At 37.9% G+C, this 16418-nt stretch overlaps 1 protein-coding gene across 1 annotated transcript in view; it reads right to left on the bottom strand.

The window, feature by feature from the left end:
* Positions 1–16418, bottom strand: part of ATXN10 (ataxin 10) — a 96664-nt gene that overhangs the window by 13478 nt on the left and 66768 nt on the right. The window contains exon 10 of the mRNA XM_005527014.2: positions 3998–4061. Coding sequence (XP_005527071.1) covers positions 3998–4061 — 64 coding nt within the window. The remainder of the gene's footprint in view (positions 1–3997; positions 4062–16418) is intronic.

Below are 16418 nucleotides of genomic sequence, written 5' to 3'. Positions count from 1 at the left end.
CAAAAGTAAAGCACAATGTTCCAGCTTTTCAGAAGCAAGAAACTAAATTTTCAAAACTAAAAGATTAGCTCATACAGGGATCTCTCCTTAATCTAAAGACAAATAACTCTGCTTGCATTTTGAAACACCCTGTTTTCTTTTGAGACAGAAGGACAGTTATGATTAGGACACAGCCAATCCACGAAAGATTTACCAGCTATACAAAAAAGTGGTATTAAACCTTCTTTGAAATTTAACTCTTAATGAACTACAACTCCCCAGTCTCACTCTGTTTACCTTTTGGCCTGTGCTGAAATCCTAAGAGCCACAAAAAATCTGGCATCCTTCAGCATCTCTCTGTTGAATTTACATGCAAAGCTACAGTAGCTGGAAAATTAAAATTCAATCAATTATAGAGGTACAGTAAATTTGTTTTTAACTGTCTATAATAATCTTCATGTCTGTAACTATGAGAGTGTTTGTTTTTACTCATGAAATATCCTGAAGGAAAAAACCCGTTTGCTAGTATAAATGTAGAAGTTACAAGTCTGAGATATAATTAGACAAGGTAAGAGTTCTCCATAACTGAGAACTGAAAGTTGAATTTAAACAATTAATTAAAGCAACGCAAACATGTCAATTGAACTTTGTAAGCCACAAACTCCCTGGTATTCCTATGCACATTACAGAACTGTTCAGGATTTCAAAGGATGCAATTTTAAGGTAATGACAGGTTTACAAAGGAATTTAATTTAGGATAAGAGAAGACCCATTTCCTTTCTCAGTATACTTCCATATGCTACAAATAAAAAGATTTATCAAAGATTTTTTCCTCTCAAAGGTAATAAAGAGCTTCTTTAACATCTAACGTGGCAGTCCAGCTTCTTCTGATAAATTGCACATTTTAGGGAAATTATTTTTTTTCCATTCAGAAAAATATCCTATCACTTTTACTACAAAAGTTACATTTTTTTGATGAGAAATCTTGTATGTGTAATTTGGAGGCAGAACTTTTCTAGTAAAATGGAGAAAACACAACGACATCTTAACTGTAGAGCTTGGGTAACTCCAAAACAGCTTGAACAAAAAATGTGCATTGATCAAGACTTACTAAGACATCTAAGAAACTATTATATGAAAGGATTCTGAGTGAAACTTTTTCCAGTCAGATTTATCCAAGGAGAAATCCAAGTAACACAGCCTTGTAAACCATAAAAACAGGCACTAGGAATAAAAATGTAAAATGAACTTTCTGGACATGATTTCCTGAAGGAGCCATGTTCGAAGAGCTATGCTGAGCTTTTTCTTGCAGCTTTCCACCCTACCTTGGAAAACTGAAGATGAGCCTCTGTGGTCCCTTCCAGCCTCACCCATTCAGTGATTCTGGGATTTGTGCCAGGCAGGACTGGAGCACACAGAGAAGGCAAAGAAACAGTCAAATCTCTTCGAAGAAACATTATGCTATAGATTCAGGCCCCTACATGCCACTAAGGACATGGTCTGTGGAGTCCAGAAGTAGCAGAACATGCTGCAGAGCAGATAAAAGTAGCGACAGATCTAAACTGCAAACTTCTCCTCCGCTTCCCTGTGTACGACTGTTGCCGTGCATTGCTGTTCATTATATTTGATTCAATTACATTCTTTATTGTCAAGTTGTATCCTTCCCCCCCCCCCCCCCCTCGCCCAATGTTAATATTTTGTTCCTAGTTGTGCCCTCCTACCCCGGTTGACAATGCACCCTGATACCTGCCTCTTGTTCCCGAATGTTCCTTGTTCCCTCTCCCATTAAGTTGTGAATCCTCCCTTGTGCCAACCCCCTGCCTGGACTGCCCCTTTGGAATTCCCCTATTCCTCCAAGCCCCATTGGCCCATGTGCCCCACTCTCCTCCCCTTGTGTTCGCCTTTGGTTTACGTATTGTGTAACCCCTCCTTGTGCTCCTCCTCTAAGTCTTCCCTACTGATTTATTATTTGTACACTCCCCTTGCTCCTCCCCCACACATAAGTTGCTGTACCCCTGTATCTTTTGTCTTTCCTCCCTGGAACCTTCAATAGACTAAATCCCTTTTGGAAGCCACAGGGAAGACCTCTCCCTCGTCCTTGCTCCTGCCCTTGATGCTGTACAGCCAGTGCCGTAGAGCATAAGCCCTAAGCTGTCCTGCTTTCCAGGAGCAGCCCACTCTTGGCTCGGTGCCGGGAGCTGGCTGGGGAAAAATCCGGCACCGCGTCATATGATCTGCTGGGAAGGCAGCAGATGAGGAATGCTAGAGGCAGGAGAGAAGCAGGGGAGCATCAACTTCATGTAGCACAAGAGCACCTGGAATAGCAAGAGATCAAAACAATAAACTGAACCATAGTCAGGACCTGCACTCTAGAAAATGATGCAGCAAACTTTGTCACAGTAGGCAAGTGTTCCCTGTGCCCATGTGCTACCCACTTTTCCATATACCCCAATACTGTATGCTATGGATCACTGGTGAAAAATCACATTAGGAGGTGTTAAAATGTTTTCAAAAACCAAGTAGACAAAGTTTTATCCTCTTATAAGAAGTTTATGGTATAGCCATAAAATGTCAGCCTGTGTAAGAAGGTGCAAGAAATTCCATTTTGCTCAAAACACAGTGAAGATTCTCGTGTTTTTTTATTTTCCTTTCATTCGAGATCATAAATTAGAAGTCTACCCTTTGAGAGTCTCAAACCTTATCCTCTTCTACTACATCTAAAATGAAGGATGAATTCTAGAAGTGGTTGCACAGCTGTGCTTCCCAGCAAAGAAGGGTCACTTAGGACAAAAGCTCCTTATTAGGTTTCCTCAGGGCTGCTTTTCCACTTAGGGAAAGGTAAATTTCCCTGCCCATCCCACCACATCCAACAGTGCCTGTTACCAGATCTGGACCATGGAAATACAATTCTGCCACTCAGTGCACTGACAAGAGTCACACTGTCATGTCTCAAACTACAGGAATACTGAAGATGTAAAACTTATGGATATAAAGCATCAAACTGAGTAACTCAGAGGATACTTACCACCCCTTGCTCCTCCACCCAGCTTGTTAACATTGTCCTATCATCTACATTATTTCATCATTTTAGGATATATTTATATGTAGATGATGTTCTGCAGGACACAGCTGAGAGAATATGAAACATTGCAAATTCTTTTTGTTTGTTTGTTTCTTATACTTGTTTAAAAGAGTGTGCTTTTTATTATATAATCATTTGGAAACCTATTTCATGTGTTCAGTAAATTAAAACTGACATGATTCTGTATAGGAAAGACATTGGATTTCAAGATGCAATTACCAGAAATTTACAAATAGCTAATGATTAGATGACCAAAAAAAATCACAGCTCAGTCACTGAACTTGTATTACTTGAAGAGATGGATAACTCTGCTTAAAAACTGCTTATCTTCAATATAAGATTATTTATTTCCCTCTAATAGCAATCCATTTTTGAAAGTTTATGCTCTTAAATTCCAGGAAAAAAAATCTCTAATATGAAGCACGATGCCATTTATATTAAAATCTCCCCAACACTTCAGTAATTTGCATCATTGATTATTTCAACTATACACATTTTCATAACAGCTTGCTAGCCCTGTCTCTGTGCTTAGAATAAACTCCCCAATCTGATTTAACAAGTGTAGAAAAATCAACGTGGTACTTATTTCAGTTTCCTAAACAGATTTCAGTTAAGCAAAAGCTCTAAATCTGATACAACAACTAGAGTCTGAATTCAGATTTCTGTCACAGCTCTTTGAATAGGCACTTGCAAACCAGTAATATTTATTATTTTAGGAAATAGAATATAACCACAGTTATCTTACTTAGAATCCAGTTCATGGAAGCCTATTTGTGCCCTTGCTCACTTCTGAACCATTTAAATATAACCTAGAAGCTCATGAGGCCAATTACATTTAGATACCCTGTGAAAGCAATGCTGGCATACATCCATGAAACCCCCACACCTTTCCTCATGAGTCATATTCAATAAACAGAATTACTTTGTAAAGGATACAAGGATTGTTGTCATCAATGCTGCAGTTGTCCAGAATCAAGGAAATGCCATCCAAGTCATACACCTAAATAAAAACAAAAGTTTAATTTAACAGATGTCTCAACAATACTAATGATGTTTCATACAAGAAATATGTAAAAACAAAAGGATTGTTTCATCAAAAATATTAAACATACTAACATGAATTGCAGAGTAAACCCGATGTTTTCAGCATGAGTGTCACAAAACAGTGACACAAGTGGGCACTAATTTCACATTCTCCCTTAATTTAGCAGATGTTTCACTGAGGTATTTTCTGCTTCTCACACTGAGCCAGATAAGCTATGCTCACTTATAGCTCCTGCTTGCTTCCAGAAGCAAGAACCATCAAAAACTGTGAAGCAAAAAAATAGAAAAAAAAAGAAGCTGAAAAATATACCTACACACACAAGTTTGCATGAGACCACCTCTTCTTTACATTTAGTAGCAATGTGTTACTTGTGCGTGCCCAGCACAAATTCTTTATATCAAGTAAGAGCCGTGGATGTTTCTCCTTTAAGAAACTATTCCTTATGTTACTAGCAAACGAGCAAAGATGAGATCTGGGGTCTTTAGTTCCTTATGCATACATGCACATGAGAGTTCACAACTACATTTGTGTGTGTGTGTATGAGATAACAACAGATAATCTTAATAGACTCATACACATACACTTTACCAAGTCTTGGGACAGGTTGATCTTAACAATAAACATGGAGCATTATCTTATGGAAAGTATGTTCCATAAGAAATTTATGTAGACTCCTAAGGTGTACTGTAACATCACACATGCATATTTATACTACACACATCCCCTTCCAACCTCATCCATTCTGTGACAGCCAAGCTATACTCATCCAAATCTTAAATTCTTTAATTTCTTAAAATGTAATTTCAAACCAAGAACTCCCAGTTAAAGGAATTTATCATAATGCCAGTTTAGGCCGTGGCTTGATGATGATGTTCTCTCTTCTACCTTTTTTGCCCCAAACAGAATGCATTTTTATGTACCAAGGAAAACAATAAACAAAAAGTTTTCACTGCAGGATCATCAGCTTTCTGAAACACAAGTTTTGTGATAAGAGAGGTAAGTCAAGTAGATTTAGATGTGAAATCTCAAACAGTCTATGGATCAATAAAACTGAACTCAGAGACAAAGATGAGCACATGCCTCTTACAAGTTCCTTTTCAGACAATGTTATTAGAGAGTTTCAAGCTACATGAGAAAGCAGCAGTGACAGACAGACAGGCAATGCTTACATGTGTAAGAAGCAGAGAGCACTACTAGGTCTTAAAACCCACCTTGCACATCTGTCCTAACATGCCTAACTTTACCTACGTGAAGTACAGTTAATAATACAAGTTTAAAAATATCCATTCTTTCCATGAAATGTTTGTGTTCTCTCAAAAGGCCATGCACCATGTATAGTATCATACTTCATAGCTTGAACAAGCAATGACCTTTAAGTAACACAGTACTTGGACATGCTTGGGAAATGCTGGTTCTTTGATATTCAGGCTATAGCCAAACACTGATGTGCCTACAATGCTACCTCTTACTTCCCACCAGTGAAATGTTCAACAGTAGAAATTAATTAGGATCAAGTGCTGTTAACAGAAACAAACCATGCAACAATGTGCTCCAGTCTGATTCAAACAAGATGTCTGGTTAACAGAGTAATCATTTTGGGAAAGTACAGTTTTAATCAGGATCCACCAACACTTCAAAAAGTTACTGGAAGAGCGTAAGATTGCTTCAAAGGTATGTGGGAACAGCAGCAGCAAATCACAGCCTTAGTGATACCTTCATGAAAAAACAAGTTGCTAACTACCAGTGCCTTGCACCTCCTCCCTTAGAGTTTCTTTAACATCGTACAATTCAACTGTACATACAATTTGTATGACTTAGGCACAGCTTTTGTCACCACAATGCCAGCTTTAGAATGTCACCCGTGACTTACTACACAGGGAAATGGAGCAAGAAGAAAAGCCTTACAATGTACATACCCAAGACAAATCTATATACTCCAACTGACTCGAGATGAAAGGGCTAAATCCTGAGCAACCACTGTTAGAAAAGTTCCAGTCCATGCCAGCCATTCCTGAACTTCAGTGGTCCACTGAAAGCATTTTATGGCAACCTGCAATTCATGCTCTGTAATGTGAGCCAGTTCAGCAACTGCTCTGCACATAGCAGAGTAACCTCTGCAACAAGAGTGCCTCAGGCAGTCAGAGGGAAGAACCACTGTCCCACCCAGTGTACCACTTGCATTGCTGAGAGTCTTTCAAATCCTGTCACTCTCATCTCCTTGTAACCTCCCAAACCAGCACATTTTGTAAACACTGAGAAATCGTCCTACATCTCAACCTCTAAACAGTCTAAAAATCCATTGGAACTACACTGCCCAAAAAAACCTGTTTTGGGAACTTTTCCAACTAATTATTGGTCTCAGAGATTTTGCTTTGAAGAGAACTGTCTGTGAAATGCTCAGTGTAGAGCAAGGAAGTGGAGCTTTTGCAGGGACCTTCTGCAGGGCCTGGGGTGGGGAAGGAGTCAATATTGCACAAAACCCAAATCTTACTTTAAATATGGTCTGAAAGTACCTTGTGAAGAGAACATTTGTGGCTGGTGTGAAACTGGCTGTAATCTGTCCAGATTTTGGAAGAAATTATAGACAGAAGCTAAAGAATAGGACAGTTGTGGTGTCTGGTGAACAGAACTGGCTGGTCTGTGTTACAAAAGATCACTAAATCTATTTACATTGCTGACAACATAGATGGCCAGTAACAGGGAACTGCGCTGGACTGTAACAAAGCCACAAGGCTATTTTACTATCAAGAACAGTGTAGTTCAGAATAATACTATATTCTGAACTACACTGAAACAGAAAATGAAGTTGCAAGGTTACTTAAGACAAGTTTAGAATTTAAACAATCCAGCTCTGTGCTAATGATCTCTTAATGTTTCAGTCAAGTCAGTAATTAATATCTTGCCCTAATGGTATGACGTCAGTTTCTGAAATAGTGTCCTAAAATATCAGAAACCTAGAATATCCAGCATTCCAAGACAGGTATCCATCCCTGGCAGTTAAAAAGCCTACTTTCACAACACAGCTTTATATTTCTGTCATTTGTTTACTGCACTTGCCTCTGAAACATAATGAAGATGTGTACCATGCCAGTAAGAGAAATTTAAATGTATTACACTGAAGAGAAAATGCCTTTCCCAATGACAGTGGCTGCAAGATTTTTCTCTTTCTCTGTATCTGAAAATTAATAACCTATCTTAATTATTTAAACCAGGCTCTTAAAAGAAGCTCATGTAAGTAAAGGTGCTATACAAATTTAAAACAAAGTTTATGGGAAGAAGTATCCCAAGGCTGTATTTGCTCACTGCTTCCATGGCCAAGTCTTTAATTCACATGATCTGGGACATGTCAGCCCCAAGAAAAAAGTTATGCTTTTTCTCTTGATAACCAGTGAAAAAAATAAGGACGAAATTAGACATCTTTATGTTATCTTACAGAAGTCACATTTATTGACCAATATATAAACAAAGTCAGTAGTAGAGTGAAGGATATGTGCTTAAACAGAATTGCTTCTGACAATCTCCCAGTACTTTCTCATGAAGTACACAGAAATAATTACCATTAACACAATCATTCACAGCAGAGCCCAGGAAAAGTATAAATTAATCGAGACTACTTATTGAATCTTTCCCTCTAGCAGCAACGGAGCCAAGCTCAGGGGTAAGAATGCAAATTCTCTGAGCATGACAGTGCTTGTTGCTAAATCTGCCTGCATCTACTAAAATGCAACTACAATCTCCAGGTCCAGCAACTGTCCAGACAAAAATGGAAAAAAATAAAAAACAGTCCAGCAAGAAAAAAATACTCTTCCAAGAATCATTAACATTTTGCCCATTAGAAACATCACCTAATCAACTATTATGCAGAAAAGAACATTCATGCCTTTACATAACAACTGAACATACACTACTCTTCCACCAGAATGTGATCAATTTTTAGCCTTCAATCAATGCAGAATGAAAAAGGTGTTTCTTTCAGTCACAGAAAAACTTCCATTTCGTAGTTGTGTTTCACCAAACTATTGGTGAGCAAAAAAAGAATGTTTTCTCAAACAGAAGTGGACTAGTAACAGTCTGAGTAATGCTGACACTTACTCTTCTTCTTACACATTATTTATAATCACACTGAAAAACAGACAAATTTCTAGGTTAAAAAGCGGTTCGGGTTGGGAAACATATTCGAGAAATGAGTCAAAAAACAGGAACAAGCAGGAGCCATTTGTTAGAAAAACCTCTAGAGACAACATTCATTACAGATCACCAGTTTCCTACCAGACAAAAAGTCTGTCTTCAATCATGTTTAGTTCCACAGTACGAAATTTTAACTCCCGTTATGGAACTTAAAAGATTTCTGGGAGCAATCAAACTGGAAAACTTCACACTTTTATGAACTTGGCTCCTTCCCTTCACTCTTTGTAACGTTTCCAGTTCTGTCACACAGCTGTAAGTACCCAAACCCACTCAAGTAGCACCACCTGGTACCTAGGTAGGGCTGTGCTGGTCGACTGCAAAATGCTAGCCCTGGTCTGCAGTGCATCAGGGTTTCAGCAACCACAACCTGACTTCCCCTCTCTGGAGCACTTCTTTGGGTTTCTCATCCACCCTATTTGCTGATTCTCACGTGGCAAAAGTAGGAGCATAACAGTAAATCTGATCCCCATATTTCTCTGACAAATTAGACTGGCTAATATAATTAAAACCTGGAGGAGGTGAAGTCAGAGAGAAAGGGAAGATTAACATAGCTGGTCTGGCATCACCACAGGAATCCTAATGAATATATTAAGGTGGCAGAACACACTTGATGACTGTATTTCGACTTCTCTTAATGTCCTAGATTACTGAAATTATTAAATTGCAACATGCTTCCCAAGAGCAAATGCATCAACAGCATCCTAAGCTGCATCTTGGGAATGGAGCCAGTAGATCCAGGGAAGAAATTCCACTCCCTGACACTCATGAGAAAACCTACTATACCTTGCAGAGAAGCTGAGGGATCTGGGGGTTTGAGCCTGGAGAGGAGGAGGCTTCAGGAGAACCTGCTGGCAGCCTTCTCACCCCCCTACAAACAGGTCACCGAGACAGAGCTGCTCTCCTGACTCAGGTTCAAAGTAGTTTAAACAGAGAAAATGTGGATATAAAAGTGCAACTGAGAAGGTTCTGGCTGGATACAAGGAAAAAAAAATTATTATGAGGATATGGAGCAGCCACTGTGGACTCCCTATCTTGGATGACTTCCAGACTTCTCTCAAGAATGTCTGAGTAACCTACTCTGAATTCAGCTTTAGGGAGGAGATCCCTTTCTGAATGGCTGTGTGAATCTAATTCATTTTCATCTCATTCAAGCAAAAATGAAAAGGCTAAGACCACAGAAAGAAGCACAATTCTTTTCCTCACATTTAGCTGAAGATCAGATTCTTTCTACTCTAATATGACCTTTTCTTGGTTATAAAGTTGGAAACAGTTGTTAGAAATTTACTAAAGGATGTAAAATTCAGAAGCAGTTCTAGAAAAAAATATGATTCTTAACCATTAATGGAATAATTCTGCATATTTACTGGCTTCACATGACAGAGAAAACTTAATTTGTCTGGATGCCAGACCATTCATATGGTCTTATAAGCTTATATAACTTATAAGCTCATATAACTTTGAATTAATGCCTTGGGGCAAATAAAAAGGATTTCCCAACTGTATAAAAGGAAATAACTTCATGTTATCTAGAGTAAAAAGTAAGAATTTTGTACCACTCAATATACTGAAGAAATATCTGAAACTGGCTGTGAAGAAAATAAAAAAGGAATACAAGTGAGGCCTAAACCCCACAACTAATGAAAATTTTAAGATCATAAGCAACATGGTTAACCTATACCAGAAGCTTGTTGGTTAACACAGCAACCTTTAATTAGGAAAACAGTACGTTCTATTATCCACATCCACGAGGACAAGGAGAAGTGAGCCTAAAGAACAGACCATTGACATTGCACAGCCATTAAATATTTTTAACAGTAATGGTCAATGAAGCATTGCAATACACTGACACACAAGTCTCAGACTCCTGGAGCAGACTCCAATATTCCAAGCCTCTGCAAATGACCTGACAAACCTTAACCATGAACACTCTACCTGGTCCTGCTCTGGACAGGTGAATGGTTCCAACCTTCTCTATCTCTTCTGTCTCTCAGTCTGCACAACTTTCTTAAACAGAAAATGACAGTAGAATATTAAACTGTGCCAAAGAAAAGGAACCCAATGAAATATACACTGGGGATTTGTTGTCAGTCTTTGGCGACCATTAAAGATATTTTTAAGCTCTACACTTTCTGAATGTACCACATGAGACTACATAATGTAGTACATAATTATGTAGTGAGAGATATGTCCTTCAGACCCTAACACCAAAAAGGCTGACTAACAGAGTCAATTTTCCTCCAAGACCTCCTCAATAATTAGCTAATTAGTGATTAGACATCTGGGAAGAATCCAGCATTCAATGTGGGTAATGGAAGAGCTTAGTAAGAGTAGGAACACAGCAGCTGTTAGGTTGCCAAACAGGCTGTTCTGCATCTATGATGATACTGAAAAACATTACTTCCTTTTTTTTATTTCTGAGTCTTAGTTTTGGGCATTTTCATTTGTTTTCCTAAGCAGCAGAAGTGACAGGAGATATACACAGGATATTCTGCTTCAAAAGACAAAAGAATGCTTTAGGCCTTCAGTGCTACTGGATTCCAAGGCCTATGGCAGACTACAGGCACTTTGGTTTAGAATACAGGCAGCTGTGGCTTGCCACCATCAAGTCTATTATAGGAGTTCACCACATTCTGCACATCTACTGAAATACTTGTGGACAGAGGCTCCCTTCTCCAGGACATCACAGGAGCCTTGCTAAGCTAGTCTGAGAGCCCCCTGCACCAGCATCAGTGACTTTGCTCACATCCAAGGCAATGTCGCCAGAACATTTCCCTACCTCCATGCTACCTAGGTAAGCAAAATTTAACATTTTAATGTCTGAAACTCAGAAATCATGGCAACAAAACCTGTTGATCCTGCTACATTAATTTCAAAGATATTCACTCTCTTTCAGCATTATTTCCCAGAGAGACATGAGGTTTATTACAATTCTCCCATAAGCAGAAATCCTCTTTCTTGGAGGTAAAAAAAAATTTTAAAAAAATTAAATCTTCAAATCTAAATGTGGGGTACCTTTGTGATGTCTCCAACTTCTCCTCAGAGAACTAGCTTAGAAAAATAGGGGTTTGGCCTTATGGAAGAAGAAAGGAAGATGAAGATTCCAAGCACACCATCAGGCCTGAGCCAAAATAAGCAGATGAAGACTGTCCAGTTATGAGGAGAGGGTAAGCTGCTGAATAATTTTTTCAACTAGTCTTTCCAGGAGCAAAACACAGGAGTTTCCAGCCACTGAGATGATAATACAAACACTTGAGAATTCAGAATAGGTTCCCACAAGAGACAGTAACACAACTGGAACATTTGCTTTTTAAACAATGCAGCTTTCCTCATTCTCTTACATACAGTTCCTGAACCAGAAGGCACAACAAATAGCTGCTGCCATGACAAGCAGGCTGTTTGCTCTGGTATGGTTTAGATCTGAGACTTGATGTGGATAAAGCAAGGTCCAACACAGCCTCATTTTGCTTGAAACACTTAATAGTTGCAAGTGCAGCCTTTGCCTATCCTGACAACAGCAGTAGAAGAAAACAATGGTGCTAAACATCATCCAGTATTCAACACTGCCCTTCAAATCAGTTGAATTTGTACAAATTTGCATCAACACCACAGTAGACATTTAGGTATTTCTGGTCACACACCTTCCTATTCTCTGTCCATGAAACTCATTAATCAGAGGATCTTAGTTTGCTGATTTCCAATCAGTGCTATAAAAGTGATTCTTAATTCTCTTGTCTTCTTTCATCAGAACAAAAAGAAACTTAAAGGAAATTAAGTGTAAGAATCAGTTATGTGACTAGAGACAATTTCTACAAGGCTGTCAAAATTTCAGTAATTTATTTAGTTCTAAAGCAAAGTGAAAACTGAAGACTTCACACTTCAAAGTTCTGAAAAAATACAGGGATAAAGGTTGTACAACAAATCACATTATTCCTTTCAGCCTTTTTAATCACTATTGTAACAGGAAGTTCCAAGTCATTCTGGCAAGCTGCCACTGTTTTGGTGGCTACAGTATTTTTGTCTTCCATCTCAAGCTTTAGAAAACATTTTATGAATATCTCAATTAAAATGAGAGACTTTGTTTTGTGGGTTGTGTGTACAGGCTTGCTATTTTTTAGGGATATTTCTGTTGTTTTTTTGATTGTTTAAAGTTTTATTCTCTCCAGTTTCACATTTTGTATTACATCAGAATAACTTCTTCTGGAACAGAATTCCAGACAATCCATAAAATACCCTGATTTTGAAAATCACTGACATTGACAGAAAAATAGATAAAAACTGAACCCTTCTGTTGAAGATTTCCTCATTAGCGTTCTACACTAGTGATCACACATTCTTCCAGACAAAAATGGGCACCACAGCCTTGTGACAGTGCTCTATTACTCAGGCCAGCTTTGGTACTTAATTCATTTCCCCCAACAGCTGGCAAACCTGCCTTGCTGCTTCCCTTTCACATTTCAACTGCTCCCTGACACACAGTCCAGCTGAAATCCTTGAAAACTGCCAGCTGCAAGGAGGAAAAACAATCCAAAATCATACCCTGTTTTGATGAATGCACCACCCTCACAGAGACCATGTATGCCACCACTCTCACACATCACAACTATATTCTGAAATTGCTTCCACTCCCAACATCCAGGATTACAACTCAGAAATTTCTGAATTCAGCAAGCAAAAGTAAATGCCAATTGGACCTTCCATGCTCTAAAGATGACTTTCACTGCATCCAGCATACTGAACATTCTCACTTAATTTCACTTTGAAACAAGGATTTTTAAAAAAAATTAAAAATCAAAGTCAAACATATAATTCCATTTGCAGCAAATGCTCAAATGATGAAAATAATGCATCTGAAAAGATGTGGGATGATTTGAAAAGATGCAATGATTTATGCCAGTGATTTTTATGTTTCATGGTTAAATTCTGCAGCTAAATTCAGCACACTGAATCACATCACTTCAGAGTGCACTGACAGACTCAAGTCAAAAGCAAAGTGGTGGCAGTTTCCCGTAATTCCTCAGTTTCCTATTGTAACTGTGAAGTGACTTTAGTACTGCTAAATTTTTTTAAGGAGCTGTAAAGAATAAGTTACTGAGTATGTTACCCCAAACTTCAAAGCCAAGGCAGGGGGGTGAGAAAAGAAGAAAAGGAGAATGTTGGTAGGTTAGAAGATTGAAAATCTCACAGAGACATTTAGTGAAGGCATTCACGATTCCACATTCCCTTGTATGCACAGCTTCCAGGATTTTACTGATGGGTCAAAGAACAAACCATTAATTTTCTAGTACATGTGTTAAGGACGTGCACTCTGTTACATGTTAAGTACAAAACTATCCTTGATGATTATTAAATTTTTCACTAGGTTAAAGCATAGTAAAACAAAGTGTCTCTGGAAAGGACTGTAAAATGCCTTTTTAGAAAGCTGCAGAAACAGTAAATGGGAGACTGTGGGACCCAGCTGGCTACTACAGTGAGCAGACAGTTTAATGGTGTTTGCTGCTTGTGTTTTAAATCAGAGCAGTCAGGGAAGCTCTCAGAATCCTGAGCCAGCCATACAACCCCATCACTGAATACTGTAGTAAATAACATGTCTGTAACTGACAGTTACAGTAAATAACTGAGCAATGCCAGCCTCACACTCTATTTCATATGAAATGCGATGTTTTCCAAGAAACCTGGAAATAATGGAAATAATGGTCTTTTGAAAGGAAAAAAAACCAAACCAAAACAAAACAAGAACAACAAAAATAGCCCCACCACCCCAAATCTCACAATTACAAAAACTGTTTTATGTCAGGACTAATATATGTTGTTGCACTTTACTGGAGAGCCTACTGGGGATGCTTTCAAAGAAGGCCTAATGTAAGTTCAGATCTGTTCTTGGGCTGGAAGAAGCTTTAGACATACACTATTTTGCTGAGACCTAATCATGTCTTTTTCCCCAGTATTTTATGATACCTTCAAGTCATAAAGTACTCTTCATACAAAATAGAACTGATGGCATGTTCTCTCAAATACAAAAGCAAAGCAACTACACTTTCTTTTTTTAAGTAATTTATTAGCTATCTTTTTATTTCATAACAAAACTTCAATCCTATATAAGTATGTCCTGTAAAGCCCTTTCAATTCTTCCTCCATGTCATTTTATAAGCAAATTCAACACAATTTTTATTTGTTCAATGCATGAATAAATCCCAACAACTTAACTGGGACATTCAAGGAATGGTAAGAGAAGGTTGAAGTATTCAGTTTAACTCCCTAATGAGGAAGAGGTACTCTTTTAGATATGATCCAACAGAAAGATCCTTTCATTCCTTCCTCTCAAACTGTGCACACTCAGCTATCAGTTCCTGCCCACATCACCTGGAAGAGTGACTCCAGCCTGCCAAGATAACTTCACAGGTAGCAATAACAGACCTACTGAGGGTGCTGGGATTACTTATGCCTCTTTTTGGTATTGTGCTTTTGTAGAAAGCATCTACTACAAAGTAAAACAAATGGTAAACACTGTCAAAGACAAGAAATTACTGTGAATTAAGTGATTATAAAGTGAACAGAGTAAATTTTTAGATCAGTTTTAATTGTTTACAAGCCAGATCCAGAAGCTGATGACCCTTGTGGCTCCCTTTCAACTCAGGATTATTCTATGATAGAGATGGAATTTATTTCTGCATAATTGAAATAATGTCACAAACTACTTCAGTAACAATTTTACTGAGACAATGGTCACACATTTTATGAATAAAACCCCATCACAATTAAGACCTTTGTCTGAATTAGATACTCTCTTGAATCAGTGTATCCCAGACAGACTAAATAATTTCTCATACACTAAAACAAAACAAAGAAAACAGAAGACTTTCAGTGATGTATTTAAAAGATTTGGTAGTGTTAAAACAAGGGAAGCTGTAGCATGAGATAAATACTTTTCAATAGAAAAGTGTTTAAATACATTGAGAAGCTTTATTCAAGTTAACATTCATTAATATGATGCAACTGTTCTCACTTGATGGTTCCCTAGAGAAAAAAGTGATTATTTCCACAAGTGTAATTTTCCACATTTGATTTATTCTTTTAAAATAAATTTTTACTTGATTTCTTATCAGCTGGGTGTTCTATAGTCTCTTTCTTTAATGAAAAGTAGAGATATACTAACAAAGGTGTTCTGGATTGCCAGCCTGTTAACAGAGTGGCTAGCAGCACTGAATGCAAATATAAAATCTGGAAAATATCACTGTATATGAGCATGACAAAGAAGTCTCTGTTTTTTAAAGAGAAAAACATTAAGCTAAGGTTTGTAAAATGGTATAGTTGAATTCAAACGTTATTCTTTAACAAGACCAGGTTGGATAGGGCTTGGAGAACCTTGGTCTAATGGAAGGTGTTCCAGCCCATGGCACGGGGTGGGATGAGAGAAGTTTTAAGGTCCCTTCCAACCCAAACCATTCTGGGATTCTATGACCCTGATCAGCTTAATGAAAGAAGTGAGGGAAATCCCTCTGCATGCATATTATTGAAACATTTCATATTTCTCACACTGCAGAGCAGACAGGAGTTTACTTTGGTTTGAGCTCTTTTTCACACCTTTTATACATTCAGGATTAATACCTCAGTTTCAGGATTTTGTCAGTAAGAATGTTTCATTTTTAACTGCAAAAGAAATCTGAATGATGATCTTATGATGGCTCATAACTTTTGACATTTGCAACCCCTTTTGCTGATGTAAATGCAGTTAAAAGTAACTGACAGAGAGTTTTTACACTGATAATTTTTACAAAGTGGGATTCTGGTAACATAAAGTTTTTGTAATGTTTCCATTATACTTTTGGAAAGTCCCCAACTGCCAAACCACAAAAGAATTCAGAAAACAAGCTGAATGATGTTCTAGGTTACAGTAGTGTAACAGTTTATTATTTGCCCCCTTTCAGCAGTTATTTACAACCATAGCAATAAATAAAAGCAGAATAAATCCTTGTGTCGCCCTGAAAACTCAGCTTCTGAGCTTGCTAACATACTTTTCTAAGGACTTTCCCAGGACAGTAACTATAAACATAGATATGTGTACATTCCTTCTGTTACACGTCTTGTAATGGGCACCTCTCATGGCCAGTGCAGTGAGAAAGTGTT

The sequence above is a fragment of the Pseudopodoces humilis genome, chromosome 5 (assembly GCF_049639895.1).
Source record: "Pseudopodoces humilis isolate 2021_Gansu_Grassland_sample_001 chromosome 5, ASM4963989v1, whole genome shotgun sequence".
Classification (NCBI taxonomy): Eukaryota; Metazoa; Chordata; class Aves; order Passeriformes; family Paridae; genus Pseudopodoces; species Pseudopodoces humilis.
Note: the sequence above shows the minus strand (reverse complement) of the source record. Positions and strands in the feature narration are given on the sequence as shown.